The sequence below is a fragment of the Erythrolamprus reginae genome, chromosome 5 (genome assembly GCF_031021105.1).
Source record: "Erythrolamprus reginae isolate rEryReg1 chromosome 5, rEryReg1.hap1, whole genome shotgun sequence".
Taxonomy (NCBI): Eukaryota; Metazoa; Chordata; class Lepidosauria; order Squamata; family Dipsadidae; genus Erythrolamprus; species Erythrolamprus reginae.
The window spans coordinates 82,482,823-82,500,249 of NC_091954.1; the positions used below are offsets into that span (position 1 = coordinate 82,482,823).

At 40.6% G+C, this 17,427-nt stretch overlaps 1 protein-coding gene across 1 annotated transcript in view; it reads right to left on the reverse strand.

Moving 5' to 3' along the window:
- Window positions 1–314: 314 nt before the first annotated feature.
- The window catches only part of WDFY1 (WD repeat and FYVE domain containing 1), a 36,389-nt gene continuing 19,276 nt past the window's right edge, over window positions 315–17,427 (reverse strand). The window contains exons 8-12 of the mRNA XM_070753292.1: window positions 16,964–17,069; window positions 16,299–16,400; window positions 14,596–14,726; window positions 9,682–9,790; window positions 315–2,753 (exon numbers count right to left, since the gene is read on the reverse strand). Of these exons, the coding sequence (XP_070609393.1) occupies window positions 2,694–2,753; window positions 9,682–9,790; window positions 14,596–14,726; window positions 16,299–16,400; window positions 16,964–17,069 (508 nt within the window). The 3' untranslated portion in view covers window positions 315–2,693. The remainder of the gene's footprint in view (window positions 2,754–9,681; window positions 9,791–14,595; window positions 14,727–16,298; window positions 16,401–16,963; window positions 17,070–17,427) is intronic.

The window sequence follows — 17,427 nt, forward strand, 5'->3', positions numbered from 1 at the left end:
ACCCTGCGAAGGGCCCACCTCATGCACTCCTCTGCTATCCCCTTGCCCCTTAGCGCCTCCTGCCGCCCCCTTGCCTCTTATCACCTCCCTAAGTCATCCAACCGCTCCCTAGAGGGAAGTACCACCCACTTTGGGAACCATTGTTCTACATGGATAGCTGAATAAGTGTAGGAGGGACTTTTTGTACAAATCAAAACAAGCAATTTCTGAATTTCTTTAGTTATTTTTTTTTCTGTTACTCATTTGCTAGAACAATTAATGCGCATAGTGTACAATGAAAAGTCTCCATAGGTTATAAATAGAAAAGCAATAGGTACAGGAAATATTTTTATTATACAATAGTCAAACTCCCCCCCCCCCCCCATTTTTTAAGACAAAAAAAAGAGAACAACAAACAGTAATAACAGTTTCTCAGATCATGAAAAATACAATGTTTCACGAGAATACGGTTATCAGACAAAAATACAGTAGTCCTTCTGGTTCCCCTATGAAGAAAGGATTCAGAGGGGGAAAACATAGTAAATAAGTCAAATCTGATTGTTTTGAGTACAGGGCCAATTTTCTTACCATGTACAACATGATCCTTATTCTCTTCCCCACGCACAAAAACATTTTATTTCCAAAGCAAGCAGTAAGAGTTTTTTATTTATTTTTATGACTTATCAGAAGAACTTCAACATTGTATATAGAAACAATATAACATTTTGCCAACATGTCTTTGTGTATCTTATTTGTACTTCCACTTTAATATTGTTATCTACCCCCAACCACAAAATATTATTCAGTCCTGGAACAAATTTGAATAATTTTGAGTGGAACTGCCAAATCTTTCAATGTATTTTTGTGCAATTTGTCCAATAAGTGAAAACAGCAGGTGGCCATATGTAGAAATATTGAGACCTGAGAATATTGTTCTCTGGTGACAACAGGTTATCCCAAATTTAAGAGGATATTAAGAGGGTTGGAAGGAAAATTATAAATGCTTTTGTGTAAGGATATGCTTTTCTTAACCCAGATGTACATTTCATTGTAAGTAGGACACTGAGGTGTAATTCTGGTTTAATTCAAAAAAGTTATCCTCTTTATACAGTATAATAAGGCAGGTAAGTAGAATAGTGTAGTCATTCTAACAAAACTATTTTTAATGATTTACTTTATTTGTATAGTGATATTGCTGAAATGTTTGATTCTTCCTTTCTTTTTTATCTCTGTTCCTTCATCAAAAAAGAAGTAGTAGTATCAAATAAGAGGTTTAGGAGCAATAATTCAATAACAATTGCATTGATTATACCCAGTTTATATGATTTTCCAACAGTAAACCCTCAGGTTATTGCCCTAAGGAAGATTATTTTTAAGTGGATTCTTTGAGGCTTACATTTTAACATGATAATATAGCTTAATGGTTAACCTTAAAACCCCTTTCCTTGAAAAAGATGGGACAACATTTTTTGTTCACTTACTTTAAATATAATCTAAAAGAAGTCTCTGATTACACTATTTGCATACAAAATAATTGTTTTAATTGGAGGGTGGATTGAACAATCTATCAGTGCAACAATTTTAAATGAATGTTTCCCATTGGTTTTAATTAGCAATTATTTAACTTCATTGATGTTGGTGATTCTACACCAGATTTTATAAAGCTACATTTAATCTTCAACATGAAAAGACCAGCAACCTGAAATTTATCTTTAAAATTCTGTACTATAACAAGGTACTTTCATTTTCAAAAGTAATGACAAATTTTAATTACACATTTTCTCCCATCATTTTACTTATCTATTTATTTATCTATTTATTAAATTTACCTATTCCTACCATTTTTACTTGCAGCAGTCCACATGGAAGCTTTTCTGATACAATGCTAGTTATTGCTGAAATTGAATTAAAAATCTGATTTGGAACTGGCTTTAGAGAAACTTGATACCTGTACGTCACAAATGGGGTTTCTGTCCAGCACACCTTTACTGTCTATTTCACCAACCTTCAACTGTACCATTTTACTACATACAAAATATATGATTCCAATCCCTCATTGAGCTACAGCCATTATCGAAATCATTTTTAGTGTTCTGCCAAGGATCTACCCACCCACTCCTCAATAGACAATTTAAAACTGGAACAACATTAAATGTAACAGAGAAACAAAACAGTCCAAAACACTTTCAACGCTCCCACCCCTATTGCAATGCTGCTGGGAAAGACTTTTTCCCCCTCCTGCTGGCAAAGTTATATTCAAAGTCTGTGAGTCATTATTCACAGTGACTAAATTCATAAGACAAAACTAGTCTACAGGGAAGGTTTACAAAGAATACGTTACTGCTATTTTGAACAAGTTTTGTTGTCACTATAGTATACTGTACTCATTTTAACCCTTAGCCACAGTACAATATCATTTCAGCAGAGAAAGCACACTGAATGCTACAAGTAAATCAAGCTATGAGTGGTCTTCGAAGCCAGTTATTTTGTTGTATGTAAATCTTCCTATTGTTCATTCCACAGGCCATCAACCTGTACCTGGGACCTTCCACCATTCTTCGTAAGTTCTAAACAAGGATTCTGTCCCACAAAACAAAAATGTCCATCTTAGGAAAATGATATTCTCAAAGTCAAGCAGCCGGCATGTGTGGCAGGAATATGAGAAGGAATATATCCATTTGATGCATACAGTATACTATTCTGAAAAATGCAGATCAACGGGAAGTATATCCAGTCGCAAGGCTACAACCGACTACTGGTGTCAGGTCCCAAATCTAAAAAATGAGATACAAAAAAACACAGATTCTGAACAACTATTTTTTAAATTTCTAAGAGTTTGTTATATACAGGGTGTCCCAAAAATGTATACACATTTTAAATAATGGTAAACGTGATATTTATTATAATTTTATTATTTCAAAAATATTTACAAGTATCATTTTATTGTTTTTTTCACTGCATTTTAACTAATTTTAAATAATTGTAAATAGCCAATAATTAAACTATTTGTGTTTATTTTGCAGATTCAATCCCTGAACATAATAATGACAGCCAGACTAACCTTCGAAAACAAATAAAAACAATGAAATGATACTTGTAATATTTTTACATTTTTGAAATAATAAAATTATTATAAACACCACGTTTATAATTATTTAAAATGTGTATACATTTTTTGGGACACCATGTAATTTGCATGATGATAGTTACATTATATAAGTGTAGGTTAAGACAACTTTGCCACTTCAAAACATTTAAATTTTACCTTGTCATGTGTAGACTTCTAGAAGGGACTCAAAGATAGCCCATTTCAGTAGAATAAAATAAGAAATACAGTGTTCCCTCGATTTTCGCGGCTTCAAACTTCGCAAAACGCTATACCACGGTTTTTAAAAAAATATTAATTAAAAAATACTCCACGGGTTTTTTTCTATACCACGGTTATTTTGACCGCCCTCTTTTGCAGTATATAAAGTGCCAAGGGGCTCCAAGGAGAAGGCGTGAGCCGTCGCGACCACTCCTACCTTCGGGCAAGGCGGGAGCAGCCTGGGCTCCGGGACGTCGCGAGGGCGGCGCAGTGGCCATTCGGTTTGGCGCGAGGGAGCGAAGGAGAAAGGCAGGCGGCAGGCTGGGCGTGAGGGTCCGGCTGGCTGGAAGGGAGCCTCCCCCTGACCCTCCCCCCCCAAAGTTTTGCAGAGCGGCTGTTGCGCTGGCGGCAATGTGGCTGCTCCTGGGCTCGGCGGGTGAGTGGGAGCTGGACGAAGGGGAGCAGAGGCGGGCGAGGACAGCTGCCCGCTCCAGCGGAGAAGAGACGTGAGCTTGAGGGGCGAGCCAAGGGGGAGATGCTGGGGGAAGGGAAGCCTTAGGGCAGCGGGACACGGGACTGCCTCCCGCCGCCTCTTCTCCTTCCCGCCCCCTTCTCGCTTTGTGTGCGTGTGTGTGTGCGTGCGGGGAAAAGTTGCTTAGCCGCTCCAGAGCCTCCCATTCCAGGCTCTGGAGCGGCTAAGCAACTTTTCCCCGCGCGCACACACACACACACACACACAAAGCGAGAAGGGGGTGGGAAGGAGAAGAGGCGGCGGGAGGCAGTCCCGTGTCCCGCTGCCCTAAGGCTTCCCTTCCCCCAGCGTCTCCCCCTTGGCTCGCCCCTCAAGCTCACGCCTCTTCTCCGCTGGAGCGGGCAGCTGTCCTCGCCCGCCTCTGCTCCCCTTCGTCCATCTCCCACTGGAAAGTTCACCAGGAGCTCCCATTTCTCCTTCAGGAGCCGCTCCGTCACGTCGCGTTCCAGGGGCGACTCGAGCGCCCAGAATGCGGCGCTGCCCAGCAACAGGTAGCTCAGGTAGAGGAGCAGCAGCAGCGTCGTGGAGGGAAACCCGCAGCGCCGCTCCGTCGGGGCAGCCTCCTGTGTCGCCATACTCTGGCCGTCAGGAACGGCGGAGGGGTAGAAATGCTGGAGAGAAGCGCAGCCATGAGGAGAAATTGCGCCCGTGGCCTCCCTTCCGAAGACTCCGTGCAACAGCGGCGCTTCTCCGCCCGGATTCTTCTCCCTGGGCGCGGCCAAAGCTGCAGCATTCCCGATGGTTTCCACAAACGGAGCGAATCGTTCGATTTGAGCGGCTAAATTTCTAAGCTTAACTTTTGAGTCTCGGGTGTGTGTGGAAGCCTAACAAGAAAAGAATGCGTGGTTTTGGGCCCCGTTGGACAGAAGGGAGTGGGCAGCGGGCGGGCGAACGGCGGGCGGGTGCCTACGGGGAACGGGGTGGATCGGGCGGGCGGTAGCAGCAAGGGCGCCAGAGGCGCTGGGGGGGCGGGGGCAGCCAAAAATGGTGTTTTTACTTCCGCGCCGTTATATCGCGGAAAATCGATTTTCGCGGGAGGTCTTGGAACGTAACCCCCGCGAAAATCGAGGGATCACTGTAGAATATCTCAGCAAATAAGCAATATGCAAAGTATACAGTGTTCCCTCGATTTTCGCGGGTTCGAACTTCGTGAAAAGTCTATACCACGGTTTTTCAAAAATATTAATTAAAAAATACTTCACGGGTTTTTTCCCTATACCATGATTTTTACCGCCTGATGACATCATATGTCATCGCCAAACTTTCATCTGCCTTTAATAAATATTTTTTTAATAAACTTTAATAAATAAACATGGTGAGTAATAATCTAAATGGTTGCTAAGGGAATGGGAAATTGCACTTTAGGGGTTTAAAGACTTAAGGGAAGGCTTGTGATACTGTTCATAGACAAAAATAGTGTATTTACTTCCACATTTCTACTTCGCGGAAATTCGACTTTCGCAGGCGGTCTCGGAACTCATCCCCCGCGAAAATCAAGGGAACACTGTATAGCTAAACTTTGATTAATAAAGAAAAAGAACTCTGTTGCAGAATCCAGTCTGGGTTGGTTATCGGGATCAGAAGGTTAATTTTCAGAGCTTTTAAACTCTTGCTGGAGCTTATCCTCAGAGAATTTCTCTCTCACCAGAATATTTATTTATTTATTTTTTTTAATGCCGCCGTTCTCCTTAGACTCAGGGCAGCTTACAAGATGTTAGCAATAGCACTTTTTAACATAGCCAGCCTATTGCTCTCACAATCCGGGTCCTCATTTTACTCACCTCGGAAGGATGGAAGGCTGAGTCAACCTTGAGCCAGTGATGAGATTTGAACCACTGATCTGCAGATCTAGCTGTCAGCTTTATTGGCCTGCAGTACTACAATACTACCCACTGTACCACCTCAGCTCATTATATTAGAATATTTATTTATTTATTTATTGATTGATTGATTGATTGATTGATTGATTGGATTGGATTTGTATGCCGCCCCTCTCCGAAGACTCGGGGCGGCTAATAACAATAAAAAGACAATATAAACAAATCTATTAAAAATAATCTTTAAAAAACCCAATTTAAAAAACTACTCATACATACAAGCATACCATGTATAAATTCTATAAGCCTAGGGAGAAGTGAAATTTCAATTCCCCCATGCCTGACGACAGAGGTGGGTTTTAAGGAGCTTGCGAAAGGCAAGGAGGGTGGGGGCAACTCTGATATCTGGGGGGAGCTGGTTCCAGAGGGTCAGGGCCGCCACAGAGAAGGCTCTTCTCCTGGGTCCCACCAAACGACATTGCTTAGTCGACGGGACCCAGAGAAGGCCAACTCTGTGGGACCTAACCGGTCGCTGGGATTCGTGCGGCAGAAGGCGGTCCTGGAATATGTGAGCTCTAGCACAACTACAAAAATATATGTCGTCAGAAGACTAATCCTCTGATTCCGGTGACCAACTTAGACTGGATCCTGCAACATTATCCTGGGAATACATATATTTTCCTTCATTTGTAAGGCAATGTATTAACTCTGATTGTCGAACATAAATTCAAATCTCAACCTCAGGTTGTGTAGAAAATATAGCATTTCATAAGCTACAAAAAGTATATGCTATGTCTTAAAACAGCTGTTTTCTCCCAATGTTCATAAAATACCTAAATAGGGAACGAAGATAGACTGAATAAGAAGAAAATAGAACAATCCAGCCATTTATAATCCTGACATTCCCCAATGCCATAAAATTGATGGTGATAGCAAACAGGATAATCACTAATGCTCATCAGCTTCACCATGCTGCCTGATAAATACAGTCCATTTCCCAATTACCAACAAGATATGTTCAAATGAACCTTTCTCTACTTTCTCCCAAATTTATAAAAGCTTGGCAGAAAGACTTTTAATTATTAGAAATGTAATATTATTTACCAAGTGCAGGTAGGCCGTTTATATTATTACAAACATGTAATAGCCATATTCACCCACTACAAAAAAAGTCAAAAGTCCATGTTTTACTGCACTGTTTAAAGAGTATATGTGAGCAATAAAATTCATAGGTTGTTACATTTAGTTAATATTTAAGGCTTTTGTTTTATTCTCTTTCTTCCATGTTTTTTAAAAACAATAAGTAATGGTTCTGATTTCAGTTTTCTCAATGAATGTTTAGTTTATTTGTGCAACTTGATCAAACAGTACAGTGATCCCCCGCTCGTTGCGAGGGTTCCGTTCCAGGACCCCCCGCAATGAGCGGGTTTTCGCGAAGTAGCGCTGCGGAAGTAAAAACACCATCTGCGCATGTGCAGATGATGTTTTTAACTTCCGCAGCGCTAGCGAGGAGCCGAAGATTGGGGGCGGCGCGGCTGTTTTAAAACGCGGGGTGCGAAATGACTTGGAGGAATGTGAAGCTGAAACCGGCCGATTTGGACTTCCCATTCCTCCAAGTCACTTCGCCGCTCGTGTCCTGGCTAAACCAGGCAGCAGGAGACAGGCTTTGAGTTTTGGCTGCGGGGCGAGGGAGTTAGGAAAGTCCTACTTCTCCCCCCGCAGCCAAAACTCAAAGCCTGTCTCCTGCTGCCCGGTTTAGCCAGGACACGAGCGGCGAAATGACTTGGAGGAATGTGAAGCTGAAACCGGCCGGTTTCAGCTTCACATTCCTCCAAGTCATTTCGCCGCTCGTGTCCTGGCTAAACCGGGCAGCAGGAGACAGGCGGTGGGCTGGGAGCCGCAGGCGAAAGGAGCTCGGGCATTGTTCTCCAGACCCCGCCCGCAGCCTGGAGAGGGAAAGGGCCGCCGCGGGGCTGAGCGGGCGGGGTCCGGAGAACAATGCCTGGCGCCGCGCTCCGATGCCCGAGCTCCTTTCACCTGCGGCTCCCAGCCCACCGCCTCGCTGGTTGGCTTCTCCTCCTGCTCAGCCTCGCCTCGGCCTTTGTGCGCAGCTTGTCCCGACAGCCCCCCACCCCAGCACTTTGAATCCAGCAGCTTCTGCTGGATACGGGCGGTGGGTGGGACGAGCGGCGCGGAAGCCAGGGGCTGTGGCAGCTCGCCCCCCCATCGCCCGTATCCAGCAGAAGCGGCGGGATTCAAAGTGCTGGGGTGGGGGGTGTCCCGACAGCCCCCCACCCCAGCACTTTGAATCCAGCAGCTTCTGCTGGATATGGGCGGTGGGTGGGACGAGCGGCGCGGAAGCCAGGGGCTGTGGCAGCTCGCCCCGCCCATCGCCCGTATCCAGCAGAAGCGGCGGGATTCAAAGGGATTCAAGGCTAACTTCTGCGCTTGGCTTGAGGACTCAGCTGGGAAGCGGCACGGGTGTTTTAAAAGGTCTCCGCCGGCATGGGGGGCTTCCTACCACCCCCCCGAACCCCCAACCCGGATTTGGGGGGGTGCTAAGAAGCCCCCCATGCCGGCGGAGACCTTTTAAAACACCCGTGCCACTTCCCAACTGAGTCCCGAAGCCAAACGAACCCGGGTGGCCGGGCGAGCAGCGAGCAAATGGCGGGTGGCCGGGCGAAGGGCGGGCGAACGGAGGGCGAGCGGGTGCTGGGGGGGGGGCTTCTCGCCCTCCCGCCAGCAAGAGGGGAAAGACCCAGGGAAGCCGCCCAGCAGCTGATCTGCCCGGCGGGGACCACCATCTACGCATGTGTGGCCATAGGAAAAAAGGGCGCACATGCGCAGATGGTGTTTTTACTTCCGGGTTGAAAAATCGCGATGTAGCCCGTTCGCAATGGTCGGGGACGCAATAACCGGGGGATCACTGTACTATGGTGTTCCTCAAATTATTTGCCCACTTCCTTGATATCTGCTCATATTGTTGCTGTGTAAATCCTTTTGACTCTATAGACTTTAGCATTTTTATTTCTTATAACATTAATTGCTTTTGATGTGATTACCTTAAGTTGAACAGAAATCATTTATTTTTTATTTTTAATAAAGTTGATTTTGAGGATTTTTAGTAATACATTCTTAAAATCACAGAATCAAAATACACTTCAGAGTTTATTTTACTATTGCTGTGTGTATAGCAAATTATGTTAGAATAGGATTGTATTAAATCTGGATTTCTAGCATTAAAAATAGTCTATTTCTATAAAACCCAGGACAAGGAAGGGCAATAAACTCGCCTAATCTGCATTCCTGGCGATCACTACAGGGAAACAAACGGGGCTCGAATAAACAAAGTTTTCACCACTCTGGACAGGACATTATAGGATCAAAGGGGGGAAATTTTCATTGCTTGGAGCACACAAACAGCAGGGCAATTAAGAAAGATTAGCCAGATAAAAGAAGGAGCCTTCAGAGAAATTAGGTGTGAATAAACATCTGCTTTTAGGAAGTTCCAAGAAGATTGTTTCTTGATATCTATGGGAAAGGAAGAACTCAAAGATACGTTTTGAAGTTGTATGGTTGATGTATCATTTTGACATGTATATGTAATTATACCCCATTTCCTTATGTTCCCAAATAAAAAGGAGCGCTTGGCTCTACTCCATGTCACTCCACCCTGAGAGAGAATGTGTCCAGGTTCTACTTTCTAGGATTCGCTTTCGTGGGTGACCCCACAAACGGCTGGATTGCTCGTAGCCACTTTTGAAGGCATTGCTTTCATTAGGGACTTAGCTGCATCGTGGTTATTTTTCTGTCACTTGTCGTTAAGGTGCTCAGGTTGTGGAATCCTTATCTGGATTCTCATTTTACCCACAGCAATGGAATGGAAGCCTGAGTCAACCTTGAGCCGGCGATGAGATTTGAACCGCTGACCTGCAGATCTAGCAGTCGGCTTTAGTGGCCTGCAGTACTGCACTGCGCCACCTTGGCTCGTAATGCACAGCTAGATGAAATGTATAGTTTATGTAATTAACAAAAGAAAAGCTTACCTTTACTACACGATCAGTTCCACATGTCACCATAAGTCCTCTTGAAATATCCATGGACATATGACATATGTTGTGTTTTCCTTCATGAAAAGTTGCCAAAGAAGTGTGACTGGAAGAAAGAAAAAAGTGATTTAAATAACTGCAATTTTTCTGATCTATTTAATTCAGAGACAAAAGATAGCAGTACGAAAGCACTTATGCAGAGTAAGGCTTCTTAAAAGCAAGTATATCATGGTTCAAGACCAATTTAATAATTTGAATTTTTTATTATTTATTTATTTGTTTGTTTGTTTGTTTGTTTATTTATTAGATTTGTATGCCGCCCTTTTCCGTAGACTCGAATTACTTTATTTATTTATATATCAAATTTAGAAACTGCCTAGGTCCGTCATAATTATATTTGATGAAACAGGCAGTTAACTAAAGATCATATTGAGTCTGAACTGTGAAAGCATGTAATAAAGGATTTAGAAAAATAACACTCAAATCCCAACATTAAGATACCAACAAACCTACATGCCAGGCCATTTATATTTGCTGAAGATTCTAACATGTTTGCAATATTGTGCACACACATACATAAACAAATGCACACAAAGAGAGGCAGGAATTAATTTAAAATGTCATTTCGAAGTTATAATGCAAATATAGAAGATCGATCTAATTCACACTAATTTTTCTGTTTCAGGAATGGATGCTTCTGACCTGCTGCTTTAGAAAATAAATAGCATTCAGTATTGTTTTACGGGAGAACAGTTAATCCAGCAAATGATCGAAGAATTAAAGCAGGCATGTTCTTCACTTAAATTGGACAGATATTAAAGTTCTCACAAATTAATAATGTTATGACAAGAAAGCATACTGTTTTCCATACAGAAGTCACACTCTTGCTAGAAAAATTTGTTAGTTAATATGCTTTCCTCTTAGCACTGATTTTAACCTTTAATTTAAGGAATACATCCCTACTACTATACTGTTTCTATATTTGAGTTATTTTGTTTCTTATCCATGAGTTGCTACAAAATAATAGTAATTCAACAAACCTCATTATTTTCTGGGAAGAATGGAAAAAGATCACTTGCTGTAGTTTATAAGAAAGTGGTGAGTTACTAAAATTGTTGACACTTGCTATGATAAAGGAGGGAGTCATTTCTTTTTCTTTTATTTTTATTTACCATATTTTTTTCTTTTCAATTTTCTGCACTTTATATTTTTTATTCTTAGTTTATATTGGTTTTATATTTTCAATTATATATTTTTAAAAATAAAATTACTATTAAAAACAACCTATTTATTTTCTGAACAGTGTGATTAGGAAAAACAAGGATATCTACAATCACAGGTAAAAATAAAAATCAGATTATTTAGGAAGTGGCAAAACGTTCCTTTTTTTGGAGATAAACTATGACAAAAACAGGTATGAAGGAACTCAGGAAATAAAATGCAAATGGTAAAGCCAACAATGGAAGACAAATATTTGCCTGAAAGCTGATTAGTGGGAAATGGGTATATATGTTCAATGGTCACATACTTCCCCTGATACTCATAACAGGTCCGATGACCTTACCTCCAAGATCATGTGTAACAAAGCACTACAGACTTTGCCTTGAAACTACAGAGAACTGGCTCAAGAGGGAGTAAACTTAGAGTATTGGCTCAACAGGGAAACCAGACCACTTAATGACATCTTAAGGCTATTTACTTATAGGCTGACAATGAGACAACATGGGATGAAGAAAGATTTATGTTATCATAGATAACTGGGCTATCACAAACTGCAAACATGAACACGGCAAAAAAGTTTTTAAAAAAGAAATAGAACCAGTATCGCTCAATCAGGAATTCAAACTGGTGCTTAAGAAAGTCTGCACAGAGATTCTCAATTTCGCTTGGGAAATTAAGGTTCAACTACTACATAGAACAAAAGAAGTTTGGCGGCTGAAGAAACAGAATGCAGCAGTGAAACCGAAACATTAGACATGAAAAATAGAAGAAACATCTGTCCCACAGATTGATTATGGTATACCAGAAGAAAGAAGACCTAAGGACTTGGCTTTCATCAATTGACTGATTGTACACCATCAAGTCAGGATTGAATTTTAGTGGCAACGTACGTTTTCTCCTAGATCTGTAATGGTGAACCTATGGCACTCTTTGGTTAAAACTAACATGAAGCCAGACAGATGACAGCAAACCCGTCACTTTCTTTAAGTGCTAGGTAATGACAAACCATTTCTGAAAAACATTGCCAAGAGAACTGCAGGGATCTGTCCAAGCAGCCTCTCTGAATGGGACACAATTGTATAGAAGGGGGAAAAAGAGAGAGAAAATAAGCCAAATGGAAACTATTACTCAAATATTGCTACAAAAACTGCATGAATATGTCCAAACAGTTGCCAGAGTCAAAACTAATATAAAACAAGTTAAAAACAAATCATAATTTTGCATAGTGATTAATTAAACCTAGATCAAAATCTAGACACAAATCACTAAGTTGAAAATTAATAGGCAGAAAGCAAGGCGCATAGCCGCTAGCCTTGAAAGAATGGCAAGTCATATCTAGAATATAAAGTAGGAGTATGAGAAATCATTAAAGGGTTCAATGACTTGGAACCGATACCTAGGATGGGTCAAGGCAAAGTATACAGCACATACATCTTGACTGATGAATGAACACTTCAAGATTCTTGATTCATCATCTCTTTATTTAACAAATGATAATCTGGGAACTAATATTTATAATGTGTGCTCCTGCAATTGCAATGATGCCCTGAAGTTTGATTATTTCTGCCTTTCTGCTCTGTCATCTATTTTTTTCTCTTTGCTACTTTTCTCCTAGATTACAAGGTTTCCAGAAAAGGAACAGAAGCTTGTAAGGGGTTTTAACAGATAATTTATAAAAACACAATGTGAAAAATATCTCTGTCCTGATATAGAAGAATGATTTTTTTTAAAAAACATCAATACAAATGCGTCAATGCAGGAAAGGATAAAAAGCAAGACCGAAACAATGAAAGCTGAAATTTTGATTCAGGCTGGAGTATAAAAGACTCAGTGTGAAAAAAAGTGCAATGTATGTGACACTAAAAATAATGGAAGAATTACAAGAAAACAGCCTTTAATTTCTTTGACTGACTAGTGCAAAACAGCTATTTAAATGGTAAACACAATTATAAAAATGGAAAGAACAAACTTGCAATTAATGGAATTCTGAAAAATATGTAAATATGTTATAATTTCAAAATAATGATAAAGAGTGAACATTTGTAACTCAGTGAAGTGGAAATTGTCATTTTATGATATGAATTTGATAAATTTCTCATCCTTCACTTTTGCTAAACACAAATGACATAAATAATTTTTAAAAATACAAACTTTGTTTCTAACAATCCCTGCATTAGGGTTGATATATTGTCAAATTTTGGATCCGTCCCTAGAAACTAAGATCTGATTGGATCAGCTCCCTTTTTTTAGGGGGAAAAAAGCCACTTCTTCGTTTTTCTACAGCATTTGAATTGATTAATGAACTGAAAGCAGTTTGAGCTGCTGATTGTTATTTATAATAACAATCTGGGTTTAGGACTTCTATAACCTCAGATCACCTATTCGTAGTGGTTTCTGCCTGTTCAGTAAGAACTGGGAGAATGGGTTATATAACCTAAAGGACTTTCATTTATGGAGACTGTGGGAACAAGACTTCTCAATTATGTCTTTCATTCTTGGGGAAAGCACTCTATCCATCTCGTTAGAACTGGTTTTCTCCCTATTAAGTGTCTAGAAAGCAATTAAAACCTGGCTTTTAGTATTCCAAACAGCTTTGGACGAGAAATCATTGTGAATGGAGATGACTCTTCCTATGGCATATTTGGCATATGGTTATTTTTCTAGAACTATATTTAAAAATAAATATTAGTTCTTGGAAAGAAATGAAGAAAATTTATTTGTGTATTTGTTGTATTATAATAGTATTGAATATATTACCATAAATAAACTAGCAGATAGTAAAACGTAACTGTGCAACTGTGCCTATTTTATTTCCTACATACATTAACTTTAAAGAAAATGAATTTAAAAAATCTTATGAAATGTTGTGGTTAGCTCTGGCCCAGCTCCTGCCCCAAGGACTGTGGATGTGGGGGAGACATCCACATGCTGCAGGCCTGTTTCCCCCCCCCCCCGCCCCGGTGGAATCTGCTGATGAAGGCTCCTCTGACCAAGAAGACATGAGTGACAGGGAGGAGGAGAGTGTGGCAGACAGCTCAGAAGGAGATCAATTATCTAGCTCCTCCTTGGATTCAGAACAAGAGTTAATGATACAGCCACACGGAGAGCCATGCATAGGCAGCAACAACTGAGAGATTATTATCAAAGAAAATGAGGCCACCTGTGGTTGGGTGGGGCTGTGGTAATCAGTGAGGCTGCTATAAATAGCAGCCTGTGGGTTTGGCCATTGTGGAGGATTATCTGATCCTTGTGTTTCGTGACTGCTTTACTGACTTTGACCTTTTGTGTGCTGATTTTTCCTCGCTTTGAAACTAAACCAGAGCAAAGTGTGTTTCACTTTGTGAAAGAAGAAGGACTGTGAATTGCCTCACAGCTGCAAGCTAAGTATCTCAGAACTGATAAGGGACTTGTACAAATTATCAGTTTGTTTGGAGACAAGTGCTCTTTACTATACCAAAGGAGGACTTAGTTTAAGTGAATTTTCATTATAAAGAACATTGTTTTGAATTTTCAAACTTGTGTGTGTCTGAAATTTGTACCTGTGAATTTTTGGGAGGATTCTACCAGAGAGCCCGACAGAACATGAAAGAAAGGATATCTATAGTTCTTATCTAACATATGTACTATTTTGGCCTCAAATCTCAGACTTAAAACTAAGTAAGTCACAGTCTTCTAAGCTATAGTACTCACTCTTCATCTTTGATAGACTCAAAACAAGAGTCACAAACCCGGACTTGAAATTCAAAGCCCATTATGGGATAGCTGGAGCGTTTCGTGCTGCATTTGCCACATACTGCTTGACCACATTTCCTACAGTGATGCTGGATAATGGAAATGAAAATGAGAAGCAATTAGAAATATATTCCAAATTAAGGCAAATATTAAGAAGGAAGCCATACAATTATCATATTTTCAGTCAAACGAGTTCAACTGGGCAGGAGGGAACTTTCATCAAAGAAGCCTACTATCTCTGTAGGTCTATCCTGGTTAATCTAAAGACAGCAGCCTAAATCTATCTCAGATAATAAGCAAAATCATAATTAACTATTAATTAATTAATTAATTCATTCATTCATTCATTCATTTGTTCATTCATTCATTCATTCATTGGATTTGTATGCCGCCCCTCTCCGTGGACTCGGGGCGGCTAACAACAGTGATAAAAACAGCATGTAACAATCCAATACTAAAACAACTAAAAAACCCTTATTTATAAAACAAACATACGTACAAACATACCATGCATAAATAGTAGAGGCCTAGGGGGAAAGAATATCTCAGTTCCCCCATGCCTGACGGCAGAGGTGGGTTTTAAGGAGCATACGAAAGGTGAGGAGGGGGGGGCAATTCTAATCTCTGGGGGGAGTTGGTTCCAGAGGGCCGGGGCCACCACAGAGAAGGCTCTTTCCCTGGGTCTCACCAAACGACATTGTTTAGTCGACGGGACCCGGAGAAGGCCAACTCTGTGGGACCTAACTGGTCGCTGGGATTCGTGCTGCAGAAGGCGGTCCCAGAGATTATAGATTTGTACATAACCTGTACATAATCTAGACAAATCTAATACAAACCACTAATTTGTGCTCAGATGCATAAAGAAATTACCTAATTTATTCCATTCAGGAGTGCCATTTTTAGTGCTTCCACTAGCATGATGAAGCCCTAATTCTGATATATCTAGTGGATTCTAGGCTGGAGAAAGGTTAACTTAAAATCCAGTAGAACTATGTTGCTCTGAAAGGCCATGAAAGATGAGAAGGAATTCAATTCAATTCAATTTATTAGATTTGTATGTCGCCCCTCTCCGAAGACTCGGGGCAGCTCACAATAATAATAAAAACAGTATAATAATGGAACAAATCTAATAATAAAATTATATTAAAAAACCCCAACAATTTAAAAGCCATACAACACATACATACCAAACATAAAATATAAGAAAGCCTGAGGGAGATGTCTTCATTCCCCCATGCCTGGCGATATAGGTGAGTCTTGAGTAATTTGCGAAAGACAAGGAGGGTGGGGGCCGTTCTAATCTCCGGGGGGGTTGATTCCAGAGGGCCGGGGCCGCCACAGAGAAAGCTCTTCCCCTGGGGCCCGCCAAACGACATTGTTTGGTCGACGGGACCCGGAGAAGGCCAACTCTGTGGGACCTTATCGGCCACTGGGATTCGTGTGGTGGAAGGCGGTTCCAGAGGTATTCTGGTCCAATGCCATGAAGGGCTTTAAAGGTCATCACCGACACTTTGAATTGTGACCGGAAACCGATCGGAATCCAGTGGGCGAATCTAGGAAGTATGCATGGGAGCAAGAACTATTTCAATAAGATACAACCTAATTATCCTAACTTCTTTAGCTTTTATATAGTTATAAATGAAACACTGCGGGCCTCTTACCTGCCTCAGACCCAGAGTCTTTGTGTCCCACATCTGTTTTATATTCCAGAAAAATGGCTGTTCACATTTCTGACAGGAATCACTTTCCAACCATTGTGGGGCCTGTAAAAAACAGTTAACAGAAACACTTAAATATGTCATTCTGAAAAAATAAAAAAGAACTCTCTGGCTTTAAAAATGTAAGTGGAATTCAAGATTACTTTTTTATTTAGATACAATTAGAAATAGATAATGCCTACAGTTCAGATAAAGGCAATTATGGCAGTGTCCTTGGAAGTCAGAGTGCTTTATAAAATTTGCTTCCCCAAAGAAGAGCATACTTGAGTCAATTTCCCCATTCTCACTTTATTTTCCAAAATAGAAACATAGAAACATAGAAACATAGAAGTCTGACGGCAGAAAAAGACCTCATGGTCCATCTAGTCTGCCCTTATACTATTTTCTGTATTTTATCTTAGGATGGATATATGTTTATCCCAGGCATGTTTAAATTCAGTTACTGTGGATTTATCTACCATGCTATCACCACAGCATGCCTTTCCTGGTTAATTGTTAAATTTGACTAACTAGCTGTGAGTTAACAGAATATAGGAATGTTATACTTAGGGGATATTAGTGTTTCATCTATCCTTTTGATATAAACAAACTTTTAGTTTTGTTCCTACCTCTTCCCTACTAATATCCATATTCCAGACTGTGATCCCTCCATCTGCTGAACAAGAAACCAGCTGTCGCGTGAGCTGGAGGTAAGAGAGGCCTTGCACTTTGTCACTGTAAAGAAAAAAACAGTGAACTAGATAAGTTATGTAACGTTCCTGTTTTGCATATTTGACTTGAAACCATTCAAATCTTGTGGGGGGATTTTGGGGGGATGTTTGCTAAGAACGTTTTCAAATATCAAATTGCATACCTGGATTTTTTTTTAAAAAAAATGTATTAATTTGCATAAAATACCTGAATGTCAGTTTTATATTGCATAGATTGTAATTTTACATGTACAATTTTTCCAAACATTGCTACCAAAAAATAGCAGACTGTAAATTCCAGGATCTCCAGTCGAAATGGACGATAGTTATGGAAGCTCTAGTCTAGCACAGTGTTTGCCAACCTTGGCAACTTGAAGATATCT